Genomic DNA, 17,060 nt, shown 5'->3' on the forward strand with positions numbered 1-17,060 from the left:
GGATACAAAACGACACTAAGTTCAACAAAATTGTATTAAATTAAACTTAATCAAATTTAATTTAATTTAATAGTCAAAATTTATATTACTCATAAACTCAAGTTTGACCAGCACTCCTCAATCCCTTACCAAAAAAACAAAAAAAATTTGGTTGGACCCAATTTAGGACTTGGTAAAAACTAAAATCCACTTTACCTTAAAATTTAAATGAAATAAAACATGATTAAATCATAATCTATCGAAATTATTGTTAAATTGGATTAAAATATGTTTGCTGATGATGCATATTAGATCCAAAACAAGGAGAAACGGAACACAGATGAGAAGAATTTATTGAGAGAGGACAAAGACCATAATTCTCATTTTTAACACCAATCACAAATAATATTTTCCCCTTTTATTACCGCACGCCAATCAATATTAGACACATTATTCATCTTCTTGCAATAGAAATGCTGATTGTCTAGTCAGTCCATGACCTACTCGGACATTAAACTTTAAGCAGGAAGGAAACCCTTTATCCTTCTTTGTTAACTTACAAATCAAATTTTCAGAGTTTATCCCATCTCAAAAGCTGTATACAGATTCTGAACTCAAAACATAACAAGACGACATTTTGTTTTTCGTTTTCTTACACAAAAGGGACCTTGTCTGTATCAGCATCATCAGCAGTTCTCCAGAAGAAGAGCCAAGGTCATGAATGAAGAAACATGGGCACACCTCCTCCTGTACACAGGACTCTTCTTTACCAGCAAAACTTCTTTTTCTGCAATAGAGAGGGAGAGACAGAACCAACTTGGTAAGATCAAAGTTTTTATCTGTTCAGCAACCGTGTGAAATTGTAATAATTGATTTACCCGAAATCTGGCTTCCTCTTGCCTATCTATATATGCAAGAAGCTCTTCTTGTCTGATTAAAGCTTCGTGTAAAGCCTGCAAGGAATAAGCATTAGTAGATAATTAGAAGCCAACATATACTAGAAATTTACTACACATGCTATGATGGTGAGGAAGCAATGCTAATTCCAGACGAAATAATAGTTTAGTTTTTTATTTTGAGACAGAAGAAGATGACTCCCTCAGTATATTGACACACTGAGGAGATTGTTTGGGCCCAAAACCACTGGTTAATTATTACTACCCCTCAAGGGTGCAAACACAATTTACTTCTAATTAACACAGTTGTCCGCTTAACAAAGTTCATACTTCATACTCCAAACTATTTGGGAAAGTTACACGGATTTCCTATTTCTTTCCATGATGTTGAAGGCCAGCTTTCTTCAAGTTATTATGACACTCATTTTTACAGCTTGACTCCAGCTTGTGCCATTTTTGGTCTACCTATATAGTTGTCTGCTAAATGCCTAAACAAAGTGAGGATGGTATAAATATATAAGAAAAATTTACTATTTAGTCCATGTGGCATGGATAAATTATTAGTTAATACCTTAGTTTTGAAAAATATATTACAACGTTCCTCAACTTTTAAAATATTTATAATTAATTTTTCTATTAATTTTAATAGTTAAATATTTTACTATTTAGTCCATATAATATAAAAAAATTTATTAATCGATTCCTCAGTTTTATAAAATTATCTATTAGTTAGCCTCTTCGTATTAAGAGTTAGACTTTTTTATTATTCTAAACAGCTAAAGTTATTTTTATGGCGTTTTAATATATTTTTTAAAATTAAGAAAATAACTAAGGAATTCTACTACATCACTGGGACCAAATATTAATTTTCCCAATATATATATATATATATAATAGCCGGGGATTAGTTGCTTTTCCAATAACATACATTTACGGGAAGAGAGAGATAAAGAGAGAGAGAGAGAGAGAGAGAATTCCAGTATTCCAGGGCACACAGTAAAGATGTCAAGCGATCTCCTAGATTTTACTAATAAAGGGTAATACAAGTGAGACCATTTACTACCACAACTTTAAACCAAGGAAAAATGTCATGGATAATGGATAGAGCTTGCAACTACGGTGATGAACCTTAAAGATTTAGCTTTTTAAGTAGGTAAAGGAAGAAAACCAATGAATTTGTACCGTGTCACTATATTTCTGCAAGAAGGGTAGGATGGAGAAGAGAAATGATAACCTTTTTTGTAGAAATTAGCTCAGCTTCTAGAGCATCCACCCGACAAACAGCTGCATTCAGCAACTCCTCTTTCTCACAAGGCATCTGAAAAGGCTTCATTTGTAGCATGTCAACCTTCGCTTCGAGTTCCCCCAGCCTTTTCAACACAGATGAGAGCGAGTCTGCCTGAGTAAATCCTGGAGCAGGAGAAGGGGGACGGAACTCCTCCTCGGTCACTGTTTCAAGGGTTGGATCAGTAGTATCACAGACAGAATTTGGCACAGGGCTTTTCTTAGTCACCCAAATTGGAAGTGAATGGATGACGGTGAGGAATCCTATGAAGAACGCCATAAGCAGAGCCCAAATACGAGCAAATAATCCTTCTGGATTTTTTTCTGAACTCGGTGGAGGTGGAGGCAGTGCTCCTACATCGAATTTCATTAAACCCGTTCAGTGTTCCAATCAATATAAAGTAGAGCTACCGTTAAATCCAATTTGTGATGAACCCAAATAATGCAGTGAAACTTGATAACCTCTGCATGTATGTGGCTCTCGAAATGGCACTTGTTTCTTCCATCCACCATCTACAGTCTTGTCAATCATGGGGACATATTCGTCATACTCTGAGAAGCCTCCAGCAGCACTTGCCTTGCCAAGCCCCCTAGCCTGAATAACATCGAGGCAAATATACCAATGAGTTGAATTTAGAATCTTTTAAACATTACATTAGCATGTGTATTTCAATCCACAAGTAAGGATTACTACATCAATGTCAAGATATCAAAATGTAATTATTGTGATCTCAATCTACAAGCAGATTTATCCAGTGTCCAGCAAGTCAAAAAGAACAGGCCAGAAACTCCTAGCTGCATAGGTAGCTGGTCACATCTACTGCTTAAAAGAAGCTGGTGTAAGTGCATATAAGCTTAGTTTTTCACCGAGACACATTCCATACACCACCCATGCTACCTTATAATGCGACAAGTATGCATAAAGCAGAAGATAAAACAGAAGCTGCATTTGCAATCAAGCAAGAGAATTTTAGCTCTCCAAACTTGCAAAAAACAGACATCCCAAGTAACCTGGATGTTTCTAGCATGTATTAATTATCTGTTGCCAAAAAACTCACTTCTTCACAGACAGGAGTCAACCTTGGGAGCAAATAATTCCTGGTTGGTTTAGGAGATGCATCTTCCACTTCAGATCCTGACTCTGCAGTAGATGTATCACTAGTTTTTATCTGACTTACAGAAGAATGAAACCCACATTAGAAAACATCTGAAGTTAAATTTTATTGTAAGAAAAGATGCTGGCTCTCTGTGGTGAAAGAAAGTCTATTTACAATACCATAGGATAATGTTGCTTATCAGAAGAAATCACCATTCCTTCTCTGTTTGAAATTGTTACTATTTGTCTGGAATATAGTGCTTCACCATTCTCAACCATCTGCATGGAGACGGCCAATCTTATTTGTTAAACATAAAAGATTACCTAAGAAAGGGACAAAAAGTATGGCGAGTCAAGTTATACTAGAGAATTATCATTAATTTCAAGATAATCACAAACCTTTAGAATGTTTGGATCTTTCCATGGCCCCTTGTCAGATCTCATACAACCTCCCTGATCAGCACAACTACAGGTACCACCCAGAAATTCGGGCAACTCACTGGACAAGTTTGAATATATTTCAAAAGTTTTACACGGTTGAGATAATTGAATGGAAGCCACCAGCCTCAAAAGCATAAAACTTAATTACCTTGCATCTATTATATCAAGTAATTTGCTTTGGTACTTATTGCCAAGAACCTGATGTTCAATTCAAAAATCAGCCAATCCTATGATTCACTTCTTCTAATTATACTAGATGGTTTATGTGAATAAGGGAAAGAGCTACTCACATGAATCTTGCTAACTGTTTGAGAATCAAGAAAAGATTTCACTGTGTTCCAGAGCAACTTAAAACCAGGACCAGCATTAATTATAAACATTTGGCAAAGTGTCTGCGAAATTTGGGATTTAAGATTGATTTACTTTCTATTTGATTTTGAATCCCACAACAAAAGGATTACAATTCTTAGAAAACTTTTGAGAATCCGAATGCAAAACTATCTACCTCAGGGTAGTTATCACCATCAATCTTCTGTAACCGTATGATGAGTTCCCGTGCAGACTTGGTAAAGTTTTTCAAACCCTAAAGAACAAATTCATTTGAAAAGAAATGCAGGATTACTTATATTCTAGGCCAACTTGAAATGCTGCCTTACAGAACTTAAAATGTCAGAAAAAAAAAATAGAGAACATACTACACCCTGCACATCCAAAATAGTTGTACTTGAATCTATGTGTCTCTTTGCAGCAATAGAGCAAGCTGGAAACTTGATGGCAAAACTCTTTTCAAACTCCTGCACATGATATTTCAAATATCGGTCTATTGTGGTCACTTGCATCAGTTTGCTGGGATCAACTTTCCCTAGTCTCTCAATGTACACAGGCCTACCCTCTTTATCTACACCATGATAACCCTGAGGATAATACTTGATAACTTCATTCAACTCATTGAACTCAAAATCCTGGTTTAACCAAAAAAAAAAAAAGAAATCTTACAACATAAGTCAGAAATCCATGCATCAAAACGAGTTTTTTTTTTTAAATAAAAATAAAAGAAATCGCATTCATACCACACTATCTACTAAACGGAGGAATAACCAAGTTAAAATAATAAGATATTAGTACCTCTGTGATTGTGTCAGTGCCGAAGTCCTTCCTCCACTGAATCATATTGGCCCACATTTGCTTTGCTTTCTCAATGTCAAACTTTCTTGCTTTCAAGAACCTGAAAGAAGGATAATTCTTAGGACCGACCGTGATGCTGTGCATAAGCACCCAGTAAAATGAAGCAAAGCAAGCATAGCTTCCTGATAGCAATAAAAATCTAAATTTGTGCATAAGAACGAAATCTGTCAAGATCAACGTGAACGTAACTTAAGAGGCCAATTCTTACTCACAATACAATAAGTTTACAAAGGTAAAGACTAGACTGAAATTATTCAACGTGCATGGAGCTAAAATTAGAAAAGCGTCACAATTGGAAACACTGTAGAAAAATCATGCGATCCAAGAATAAGCCAAACTTTCAGAGCAAAGATGTAAAGAAATACTAGGTGCCAAGTTTAAAAAATGGTTCTTTATATTTTATGTTCCTAAAAAATGTATGGTAAACACATTCAATCAATTAAAAAAAAAGGCGTTGTGTAATTTAAAAATTAAATATATATTTATCATAATAAAAGAACAAATCATTATCAAATATATGAAAAGAATTATTTTACTTATTTTAATAAGTTAATTATTTACTTTAATAATATTATAATTAATTCAAAACTAATAATATTATAATTAATATTTTATCAGTGTAAATAAATATTTTTTTGCAAATTAATTATCAAAAACTATAATATAATTTTGGTTATAGAAACAATTATTTTCTAATATAAAGTAAGACTTTTCAAATCTTATTTATAAAACGAAAATTAAAATTTTTAGTTCTATGCGTGACCATAAACTTATAATTTTCAATTTCCTGATCAAATTTTTCCAAAAATTGTCACAAATTTTTCGCAAGCAAGCAGGCCTGTGTTTTCATTCATAAGCACAAATCGAAGGAAAGGAAGAGCACCTGAGAAGCATGTGATAATCATCATGTCTTTCTGGAAGCAAGTCATCCGCAATGAGTGCCTGTCTAAAAGCATCTACAACTTGCAGCTCCTCAGCATTCCGAACATCCTCAATTGCAGCAGAAATCTCTTCATCGCTACTTTTAGTCTTCCTCTTTTGAAGAGAACCCCTCTTATGAAGGGAACGTCTGAGTTTTTTAGACGCCTTTATTGCTTTCCTCTTTAGATTCCCAATTCTAGTCTTCCTATCTTCCTCCGAGTTTTCAAAATCTGATTTCCTTTCCCTCCTTTCATCACTGCCGGAAAAGCCCTCAAAGCCTAGAAACATGGAGAAGTATTAGCCCCATGAAGCTAGTATAGAACTAATTACCAATCAAGTCTTCGCCTCCTTTCCGCAATTAAGAATTATTAGACATAATATAGTAGCCACTATACAATTTGAATCAGTACATTAGCTTAAACAATGTTGCCAAAAACGTCACAAGAATTATCAGTGCATAATTTACTACCATTAACAGGAAGCTTAACAAACAAACCGAAATAACATATCATAATTAACATAAGCAGAACAATTCCTAACAAACTAACTAGCACCAGTCCAAAAACTAACAAGTAACGAAAATTTAAAACCCCCATAGAAGATCCACAAAAATAGAAAACGAAAAAGAAAATTATTCGGTGATGTATTGAATCAGTCAAAGAAGGAGGCGCGCTTACAAGGCCTCGCGAAGCGATCCAAAGGTCCCGACATGTCGACTTTCGGCTCGCAAGATGGAATTCAATCACAGAAGAGAAAGTAATCGTTCCAAAAGAAAAAGAAGACGAAGAAGGAAAAATAAAAGATAATTTAAGGAGCGAAAAATCAATTGTTGCTAATATCGCTGATCTTTCGTCGGCCACTGATCCAACTGGTAGAGGAAAAGCAAGCTGTAGCAAAAAGAGAGAGATTTGCGTGGCGTCGGTAATAAACCAGAGGGAAAATGAAAAGAAAGAAAAAACAAGAAGAAGAAGCTGATAAAGAAAATTGCAGTAATTGTCGCTGAAGCAAATTGAAAGCGAGAGGCTTGGAAATGCCGACACACGGTACCGAATAACCGCTGAGAATCGGGATCTTTCTTACACCACGTGGCAGTCAAATACGGAGCCGAGCTTAAGTACTGCTTGGCGGGAATTTCGCTTGGTTTCTTCTTGTGAGTGCGGGTTAACTCATTTTTAACCGCTCTTTTTGGATAACGGGCTCTTTTTTTTTTTTTTGCCCCTTTTGTGGAGGAAAATTTTATTACCCAAGTCAAACAGACTAGAGAATGTAGCAAGGGAGGAGTCTCCTCTTAGCCAGATCTGCTCCTCACATGGATGAGAGAGAGCAGTTTTAGCAAGACAGTGAGCCACTGGATTGGATTCTCTGAAAATATGGACGCAAGAGAACCATGCGAAGGTTAAGCAGCAGAGATCACCATTGACATTTCGAGCCAAAGTTAACGAATCTGACTCCATGACAAGCTAGGAGAAGCCTCCTGCTATCCACAGAGGACCAAACCGCCGAGTAGAAGATCTCCAAAGCAAGGTCGCTGGTTTAAACTGAAAATCTGCTAAAACCAGCACCGCCACATTAAGTACCTGGTTTTTCCTCGAGGATCTTCTACTATGAATCTCTGTTTTTAACAGCACAAATGACATTCAAAATGAATACTTTTCAATCTATTTTATTATTTTCAAATTTATAAAATAGAATGAATATTATTTTAACAGTTCAACGTCGAACGAGTGAAATTTTTTTTCTTTAATTTTGTATGTGGACTGGCCACAAAGGAACAATATGTAAACAAATTGTTGGAATCAACCTAGCGAATGCGATATGGCCATAATTAATTTTTAGAAGAAAAAAAATTAACCAAAGATGGGATGAAAATTTTCAGCCTCGGAAATTTTCCAAAGCCATCAATTGCGACTTAACAAGCCGGAAAACAGAGAAACTAGGTAGCTGATGCTGAAAATTCAAAGGAAATATCCTCTTTTCCGAGGAGCATCCTTTCAGATGTTTTGAAGTCGACCAAATTTCGACTTTTAATTAGAATTATTTAAATGAATAAAATGTTCTCTAATATTATGTTAAGAGTTTTGCTGAATCAAACTGCTGCTAACGTTAATTAACCAAGGCCCGGATTAAAATAAGAAACCAAGTGAGTAGGTAGCGATCAGATATCTTCAACCAGTTTTAGCCCATCCAGACAATTCTCTACAGTTTGTGATTTCATTTATTTCATATAACAGCTTTGATAGAGATGTCTGAACATGACAGCAAAACGCAGAACCCCTCGCACAATTAATAGCTAATAAGCTTCAGCATCAATAACAGAATACGGAGCAGAAATCAACTAGTGTTAATTGCTTCAACGTCTCATAAGCAAAGTTTATCTATACATATATATATTCACAAACTTGTTACATACACATTGGTAGAAAAGGAAAGGGACGTGGCTGGTTACTGCTGTATGCAGCTAATCTCATGAGCATCCAACAATGGTTTCTATATACAATTTCTCGTGGACTAACTGAAACAAGAACAAATTCTCTGTTAAGCTCCTTTAATTGAATCAGCGTCCACCAAATGTTTCATTAAAATTAAGGGTACTGATGTTCTCACCTATTATATATGTTTCTTCAAGTTCCTTTTAGCCCTAAATTGACCAAGTTTGTCTCTCCATTGAGCTGCAATAGAACATGTAGATTATGAAATGTAAAAGATGCAAAATTACTAATAAAAGTCAACATCATGAAAAGTATATGGGAATTGCAATATCCAACGGTAGTACTCCCAAGCAAAAGTATTAACTAAACAATATATATATATATGATATCATTGTAAAAATAGCAATTTCTAAACTCAAAAGAAAACAATTATATTGATGTGATTCACAAGAGGTTTGTTGTTGTGCAGTTCCGAAAGCAAATCTAATTTCGCGTTATTTCAAAATGATGGCACAACACTACCTGCATTGTTCAAATAATGATGCCATATTTTATATACATTGCTAATGCATTGATTTAATCTTTACCTTTAATTTAGAACATAAAAAGGAACACCAAGAGGAAGTCCCAAAAGATTCAAAATTCAAAAAACTTCCTTGACAAGAAAAATGGAACACAAATTGAATTGAAAGGTACCTGCATCTTGGTAACGTTCCTCAATGGCAGCTGTAATCATATTGCGGACAAGATTAAACTCCTTGGTGTCAAGACAAGGCTGACCAGTAGGCCTGCGAACATATTGCTTCCAATCAAACACTCTTCTATCTTGAAACAAGGGTACAACATGGATAGATACTAATCCACTTTGTAAGTATCAATTCAGTTATCTATCTGTTTGATGTGATTATTAATTCAATCATCATGACAGTGTTAGCATTTATGAATTTAAGCTCACATTTCAATTATTACATTATTGAATCTTTCAGTCTTTGGGTAGGATCTAAATGAATATTTCTGTTCAGAACAACATTTAATTTACAGCTCTTATATTCTCAAATCATAGACTAGTAGCATAAATCTCCTAGTCGAACAATGAAAAGATAACCACTTGAATGAAGTGGGAGCTTAACCATTGACACTACATCACAAAAAGAACAAGCTGGAACTGCTGCCGCATAATGAAACCTCTTGCAATGGAAATCCAATTTTTACTTTTTCTCCACCTCTTCAACCCCATTCCCCTCACCAAAGAGAAAAAGACAGAGAGAGAGAGAGAGAGAGAGGGAGAAATTTTAAATTATAAGGATTTCAAGGCTAACCGATCTTGTTCAGTGAATAAAACATCTGAAGCAGGAGATTGTGTTAGCTTTCCAGATTCAATAACTCTCATCCCATCACTGTATGCCAGGTACTTATTGACTTGAATCGGTACCTAGACAGAAAATATTTTAAAAAAAATGTAGCTGCTGATAAGTAATTAAAACACTAATATATCTCGTGGAGAAGATGAACGTGAATATATATTTATATCCACACGCACTACAATCCTACTTAAAGAAATTTAATTCAGCAGCTCTTAAAATGCTCAATGAAGAAAAATAAATAGAACATGCACCAAAATACCTTGCATCTCACTGCAATATTGATGGCATCTGAAGGACGAAGGTCAAAGCTGACACATTCTGTCTCATTACCCACCTGTGAGACATCCAGGAGTTACAGTAAAAAGTTTACGCTTGCAAACATGAACACAATAACACCACCCAAGATTCAACTGATTGACAATGATGTAAGCACCTTTGTGAGGTATAACTGAGCAAAATATGCCTCATGCACCCTCTTAGTAACTCTAACCAGTCTGACCTGCAATTGAATGGGAAGACAAGGATCATAATCTAGGTAGAATATACATAGCAGGATTCATGATTACAACTGCAGAAACGGACACAATCTTCATGTCAGCTCCATGGTCTTTTTATCCCCTCACAGTAAGTTATGTTTCTTAATAAAATGAAAAATAAAGGAACATAAACATACTTCATAGCCCATTTTCTCAATCATTTCCTTCACCACTTGATACAAAGTTGGTCTAGCCTGGAACCAATATGCAAATAATATTGTCAGTATGTAATATGAAACAAAACAAGCAGTTGCATAAGTCCAACTTTGACATCTCCTTTGGTCCAAAAATGTAAAGATCCCAACATAACAGAGGAGGGTATAATAAGCATACTATCTGAACGTTGCGAACAGCTGCCATGAGCAACACACTTGGCATCTCCACTGCAAAAAGGCAGATCTTCAAAATGAATCAAAAGAAAATTTCACAACGAAGGTCCACTTATCATAGAAACTATTAAATGCAAACAATGAGATGCACATACAAACAATTATAGGGAGAAGAAGACCGGTCCCATCTTCCATCTTCAATACAATTGCAGGATGTGGTGCATAGTCTGGCAGATGCCCACCTTGAGGGTTGTTATGGACGCATCGCAAGTGCCTCCCATCCCTCATTTTGATCATGAAACCCTCTACCCCGCTCTTAACCTCAACTACACAAGAAATCAAGGGAGACATTAGTAATTGATAGTATTTTACAAGCTGGGGCCCTCCTGAATTGGTGATTAATATATGCATATATACCTTAAACCTCATGGAATTTAAAGGGCAGAAACATAAGCTAGCTGTTATATGCACATACCAGCTTCAACTATGCTAGAGTTGACATAGTCTTCATCGTTCTCATTGAAGTTCTCGGCCGTGCTCCCACTGCCATTCGAGGATGAACTTAAACAACACTGCAGAGTATAGCGCCCATGTGCAATTAGTTGAGGAGAAAATAAACCCACTTTCGTTTTGTAACCATTGATCCTCTTGAATCTCCATAACCCATTTCCAACAAGCCTAGCATTCGCCAAAGGAACATTCACTGGCAGAGTGTAAAATCCTGCTTGTTTTGCACGCACAGCAGGGCAAATAACTGGTCCTTGCAATGACGCCATCTCACCTCCTCACAAGTCCTACTCGGCCAGTATTAAAAGCAAGAAAAATCCATCAGCCAACTAACAGAAACGGAAGAATATATATAATAGGTACGTAAGATCATATAACAGAGGTCAACGTTAAAATTGAATCTCCTGATTTTTCCATTATTAGTTCAAAATTGCGAAAAAAAGGAAAGGGGGGTTACATCGGACAAGCCGAAATATCATAAATACCAAAACAAAATCCAATACCTGAAACACACCTGAAATCCTCCAAAAGAGGCAGCTCTTTCTGGACCTATTTACAAGGATCAATGGTCAAAACTCACTGATCACAGCTAGTAGCTGGCTATAAACCTTAAGCGGATTCTCGAAGAATCGAGAGAGCCAGACCAATTCAATAAATTCCTCTGCACGATAAGAATAGTAACTTAGAGATAGAATTAAAGCGAAGTGATCAAAGGAATGATAAAGAGGTCTTGCAGTGTATGCTATTGAGATGGTAAAAGATCTGAAGGAACCGACAAGAAAGGATCAGATAAAAGAGGAATGAGAGATTGGCGAGGAGCGAGGAGATAAGGAATTCTTACTAAGAAAGGGGTGTCACAGTTTGAGGAGTAAGATGCATCACCCAGAAATAAATCGTACAGGTGACGCCAAGTGCCGATTGAGCCAACTTGTCTATAATGTCAAATGACAATTTTAACCCAAATGGGACTCCTCAATGACATTTGCAGTAATTACCCAATTAGGCTCCTAATGCCATTTCATCGCTGATGTTATTGAATATGGCGAATGTGGTCGTCCTTTTAAAATCATATGTATAATAATAGGTTTATTTAAGTGTTGGATAAAATCGATAGGAGTTACTAATAATTCATAATGGATAATTAATTATAATTAAATTGTTATAACTAATGTATAAAAGGAATAAAATAAATATAGAAATATTAATTTATTATATATCATGTATAATATTTAAAAACAAAATTTTAAAATATTATTACTTTTCATGCATATATATAATTATTATAATTTAATAATGAATATTATAAATTTTTGAAAAATTAATATTGTAATTAATTTAAATATTATTTATTATATTTTATAAGTTTAAATAATTTATTGATGTGAAGATTTAATATAAAAAATTATAATTAATAAATTTTAAAAAGGTAATATGATATAAATAAATAAATAAAAAGTTAAAATAACTATTTATTTGTGAATGAAACTGCTTTAATTATACAATTAATCTAAAATGCAGCTAATAAATTTTATAGCAGTTATTTATCTATCAATTTAATAAATTTTATAGCAGTTATTTATCTATCAATTTATTTTTTTAAAATTTAGGCTTTTTTTAATATATTAACGGTTTTAATATATTAACGGTTTGAATAAAGGGAAGCTATTTTTAACTTTTAATTATTATATATTATTTCTTTAAAAAAATATTATGTATTAATCGTTAAAATAAAAGCATTCCATATAAACTAAATATTAAATTAATTATTAAATATAAAATAATAATAAAATATATAAATAAATATTATTTAAATATTAATATAAATTATAAATTAATATTTTTCGATAATTTAATAATTAAAAATATAAATTATTTTTAAATTAATAAAATAATTTTATTTATTTTTTTTTAATAGAGATTGAAGATTGAAGGAATATAATTTTAAACATTTTAGATTTACACATCAGATCAAATATATGAATGTAAAAATAATTACATCTATTAATATGCCACAAACAATAAGTAATATTATTATTTGAAAGTAACCCACTAGGAACATGACAAAAAATAGTAAAAAAGTAATAATAAAAATAATTTATATATTAAAATTTAAATTTATAAAATAAATAAAAGAATATAAATATTAAAAAAATACTAATGTTTACTAAATATTAAACGTTATAAATAAAATTTCATATTATTTATAACGTTTAATATTTAGTAAACATTAGTATTATTTTAATATTTATAAATAATAATTTTTCAATAATTATTAATTCAACTATTAAATACAATAATAAAAAAATTACGTTTCCTCTAATTTAGGGGAGGATAAAAGGGTATAAAAGACATATAACTAAAAATGGATAAACAGAAAAAATATCCCACGGATTATGACGTCCGATGGCTGAAAATATCAAGACCCCAGATGACTGCCACGTGGGAATGATCGATATGGATAAGCCCTCTCTTTCATCACCTCTCTGCAAAAGAATATCTATTTTCTTTTTTGATAAAATTATTAAATGTATTTTTTTTCTTTTTCTGAAATTAAATTGTTAAACGTATTTAAAATATTAAAAAAATATTATTTATCTTTTAAATTTAATAAAATTTATCAATTTATTTATTTATTTAAAAAATTTATTAAAATATTTTTAAAATATTAAAAAATTTACTAATTAATTATTTATTAACTTTAAATATTAAATATATTTTTAAAATTAAAAAGTTAATTAGTAAAATTTTCTGTAGAACAAAAATTAAATAATAATTTTCTCAAAATATTAAAGTGTAGTCTTTTTAATACTATTTATTAGGAAAAAGAAAAAAAAAAGAAGAGTGCCCTTGGGAGAAAAAGCTTTTGGAGAGAAAAAGCTTAGGAAGTAGAGAGGTCGTCACTTGCATTTTTTAGCTGGGGATTGAGAGTTTCGATTTCGACTTCTTCTTTCGCTCGCCGTTGTTTAGTTTTTACAAGTCCTATTTTTAAATGTTGCCAATTTGTTAGTTAAATTTTGTCCATTATTATTTGGATATGTGTTTGATTCAAACAACGTTCAGTTGTATTATATGAATATTAACCATTAACTCTTTAGTATCAATATTTGATAAGAGTCCATTTAGCGGCTTCATAATTATAACAGATTGAAAATATTATGAGTCAAACGTTTTTTTTAGATGGTCGATATTAAATTTTTAAAATTTTAGATATATTGTTTGTAAATGTGATTTTAATAATTTTTTATACAAACTTTATTATTTTTAACTCTTACCTTTCTTATCTTTGATCATATCTGTTCTTTTGAATTTTAATTGAATTTTTTTTACATATTAGCAACTAGATGGTTTAACAATGATTTTCAAATATCACATGAACATCTAGATCGTCAATTGATCTGTTCATCGTCTCCAACGGTATGAATGGATTGGCATGTAAATGTTATAAAATTTATAATTGTTCTAATTTTTTATCTGAATTGAGCTATTGGATGAATTTTTATTTTATAATATTGTGGACTGAGTTAAATGTGTATTAACTTAGTTTCTCATACTCTAATATGTATTCTGAATTATTATCTATTGAATTTTTAATATAATTTTATAGTTACATAATAAAAGATAAACAGTATTATTTTTTTTTAACTAAGCCAAATACCATTTTGTTTATTAAAACCCAATTATGAAAACCTCAACCTTAAATTAATACATCTGAATTATTAAAAATATAATTAAAATATATTTATAATTTATATAATATTATAACAAACATATTATTATATATTTATAAATTTAAATTATTAATTAAATTTATTAGCAGCGGTCATAATCAAGCAATAGTAATTCCCATGTAATATTAAAAATATGCACTTTAAATTTAAAAGTATATCCTAAACGGTTTAAATATATAATGGGATAGTTTTCAAAAATTCAAAATGACCCGTAATATTTTTTGATAAAAGTTTAGAGATATAAAAATATATTAGCATTCTTAAAAAAAAAAAAAATTATAGACAGTAAATTTCAAATTTATGTAAATTAAGGAATATGTTTAATAATTAATCAGTGTTATTAAATTGTGTTGCATATTTTTAAACTCGTTATAATATTTTTAAATTTTATTTATTTATATATATTATAAATTTAAATTATAATAAAAAATGAACTATAATAATTTAAGTATAAACAATAATAAGAATTTTAAAATTTAAATTTATTATGTGATATTGTAATATTATTCTAATAATTTCATATTTAATATATTTTTATATTTAATTATTATTTTTATTAAATCGATTGATATTATTAACTATTTTTAATAAATATTACATTATTTTATTTTTTTAATATTATAACATTAAAATTTAAAATTAATATATTGAATTTTTATAATTTTTTCTAAGAGTACAGAATAAATTTTATTGCACTTTAAATATAATTTTATTAGTTATTAATTAAAATTGTTAACAATTTTAAGTTGGTTTTTGATATTATGATTTATTACTTTAATACTTTATAATTTTTCATTTTAAAATTAAATATATTATTAATAATTAAAAATATTATATTATTTAAAAATTTTATATTGGAAAATTATTTATATTTTGATTTTTTGTAATTATCAAATTATTTATAGCATTGTCTAATAATTTTATATTATCAAATTATCACTTTAATAATTTATAACTTTTATCTTATAAATTTGGTTGAATTATCACCTACTTTAAAATTTAAATATTATTTTTAATAATTTTAAAAATAATATCTATATACATTATATAATTTTAATTTCATAAATTTAGATGTTTTATTAAATAATTAAAATTATAAAATATTTTTATTAAAAATTGAATTGTTATTATCCGATGACTTGATTATATTACCGTTTATTATTTTATAATATTTTTTTCATTTAAAATTTTTATTTAATAATTTAATATTATCAAAATTAAATTTATTTCAATAATATTATCTTAATTTGATATTTTTATTTATTAATGTATATAAACAAAATTTAAATATTTATTTAGAATAAATATTAATTCTTCAATTTAATATTCAAATATAATAATTGATAATTAAAAGAATAACATATTATCTAATAATTTTATATTATTAAATTATTTATATTTTTTATAATAATTTAATTTTTAATTTAAAATTAAAATATTTATAAAAATTATATTTTTATCAGAATTACTGATATATAAATGATCTAAATTGTGATGTAATACAAGTAAGTAATAAAAAGTTCACAAGATCATTAGAAATGAGAGTCTAAACTACTAAACATTTACCCCTATTACTAATCTACTTTTATATATATATAATATAAATAATAAAATTTCCATTTAAATTATCCTTATTTTAAAAAATTTAATATTATTATATATTTTATATTTTTCTTAACTAATTAAAATTAATATAAAATATAATATTATCATTTATTTTAAAAATTAAAATTATCAATTATTTAAATAATTAAATATAATTGTTGATGATCTGAGATCCAGAAAATAGGGTTTACAATGGGTTCTGTAAAACTGGAAAAGCTTAGACCTAGAGGAGAGTATTTCTCCTTTTATATATTTCCTTTTGTCTGCTAGTGACGTGCTAACAGAACGTATATCATTGGACCACCTGTTCCTGCTACGTTGATTCGAATGTACGAGGGAATCAGATCTCTACCCCATGCGTAACGGCCTCTGATTCTCTTCACGCGCGTGTAGATGGGTCCACAAGGCAGATGAATGAGTCTTCCTTTTGGTTCTAGGCTGGGCCGGGAGATAGAAGCAAAGCTGGGCCCAAAGGAGATCGGCTCGAGGTGCAGTGAAGGCGAGGCCAGCCTGGTTGAGAAATTCGGAGGGGTCCGGTATCAAGGCTCGAAAGGGCCAGACCTGTTAGTGCAGAGGATGTGTGGGCTTCTGAGCGATGGGCCGCGATCGAGGGCTTGGCCCCTGACTGGGGTGGAAAAATCCAGCGGTCATCAATTGCCCTTTTACCTCATCGGCAGTTATTGCCCCAACTGTCGAGGGGGTAAACATCAAGGATCATTATGACCACGCCTGTTTGAATTCAGCTTGCTCCATGACGCCC

General features: G+C 31.0%; 2 protein-coding genes across 4 annotated transcripts; both read right to left on the reverse strand.

Moving 5' to 3' along the window:
- Positions 1-377: 377 nt before the first annotated feature.
- LOC110606530 (phosphatidylinositol/phosphatidylcholine transfer protein SFH6) lies at positions 378-7,447 on the reverse strand. The gene is made up of 14 exons (XM_021745379.2): positions 6,480-7,447; positions 5,765-6,080; positions 4,822-4,921; positions 4,392-4,658; positions 4,202-4,279; positions 3,987-4,088; positions 3,845-3,894; positions 3,655-3,754; positions 3,436-3,534; positions 3,218-3,328; positions 2,622-2,754; positions 2,110-2,513; positions 858-932; positions 378-766 (listed from the first exon to the last, which is right to left on the reverse strand). Exons 1-14 carry the CDS (start codon positions 6,511-6,513, stop codon positions 746-748), a joined length of 1,890 nt encoding a protein of 629 aa, XP_021601071.2. The 5' UTR covers positions 6,514-7,447; the 3' UTR covers positions 378-745.
- A 677-nt stretch (positions 7,448-8,124) lies between these two features.
- LOC110606952 (bifunctional nuclease 1) lies at positions 8,125-11,859 on the reverse strand. 3 transcript variants are annotated; one of them, XM_021745966.2, is made up of 11 exons: positions 11,482-11,859; positions 10,936-11,254; positions 10,616-10,786; positions 10,465-10,514; positions 10,269-10,325; positions 10,029-10,094; positions 9,855-9,929; positions 9,551-9,663; positions 8,928-9,019; positions 8,407-8,471; positions 8,125-8,314 (listed from the first exon to the last, which is right to left on the reverse strand). In XM_021745966.2, the coding sequence occupies exons 2-10, from the start codon at positions 11,234-11,236 to the stop codon at positions 8,410-8,412; spliced, it is 987 nt and encodes a 328-aa protein (XP_021601658.1). In that variant the 5' UTR covers positions 11,237-11,254; positions 11,482-11,859; the 3' UTR covers positions 8,125-8,314; positions 8,407-8,409. The 3 variants fall into 3 exon arrangements, with proteins under 3 accessions (XP_021601658.1, XP_021601659.1, XP_021601657.1); XM_021745967.2 differs by having other exon boundaries at positions 8,125-8,310; positions 11,471-11,836; XM_021745965.2 differs by having other exon boundaries at positions 11,471-11,836.
- Positions 11,860-17,060: the final 5,201 nt, after the last annotated feature.

Source organism: Manihot esculenta, chromosome 18 (assembly GCF_001659605.2).
Source record: "Manihot esculenta cultivar AM560-2 chromosome 18, M.esculenta_v8, whole genome shotgun sequence".
NCBI lineage: Eukaryota > Viridiplantae > Streptophyta > Magnoliopsida > Malpighiales > Euphorbiaceae > Manihot > Manihot esculenta.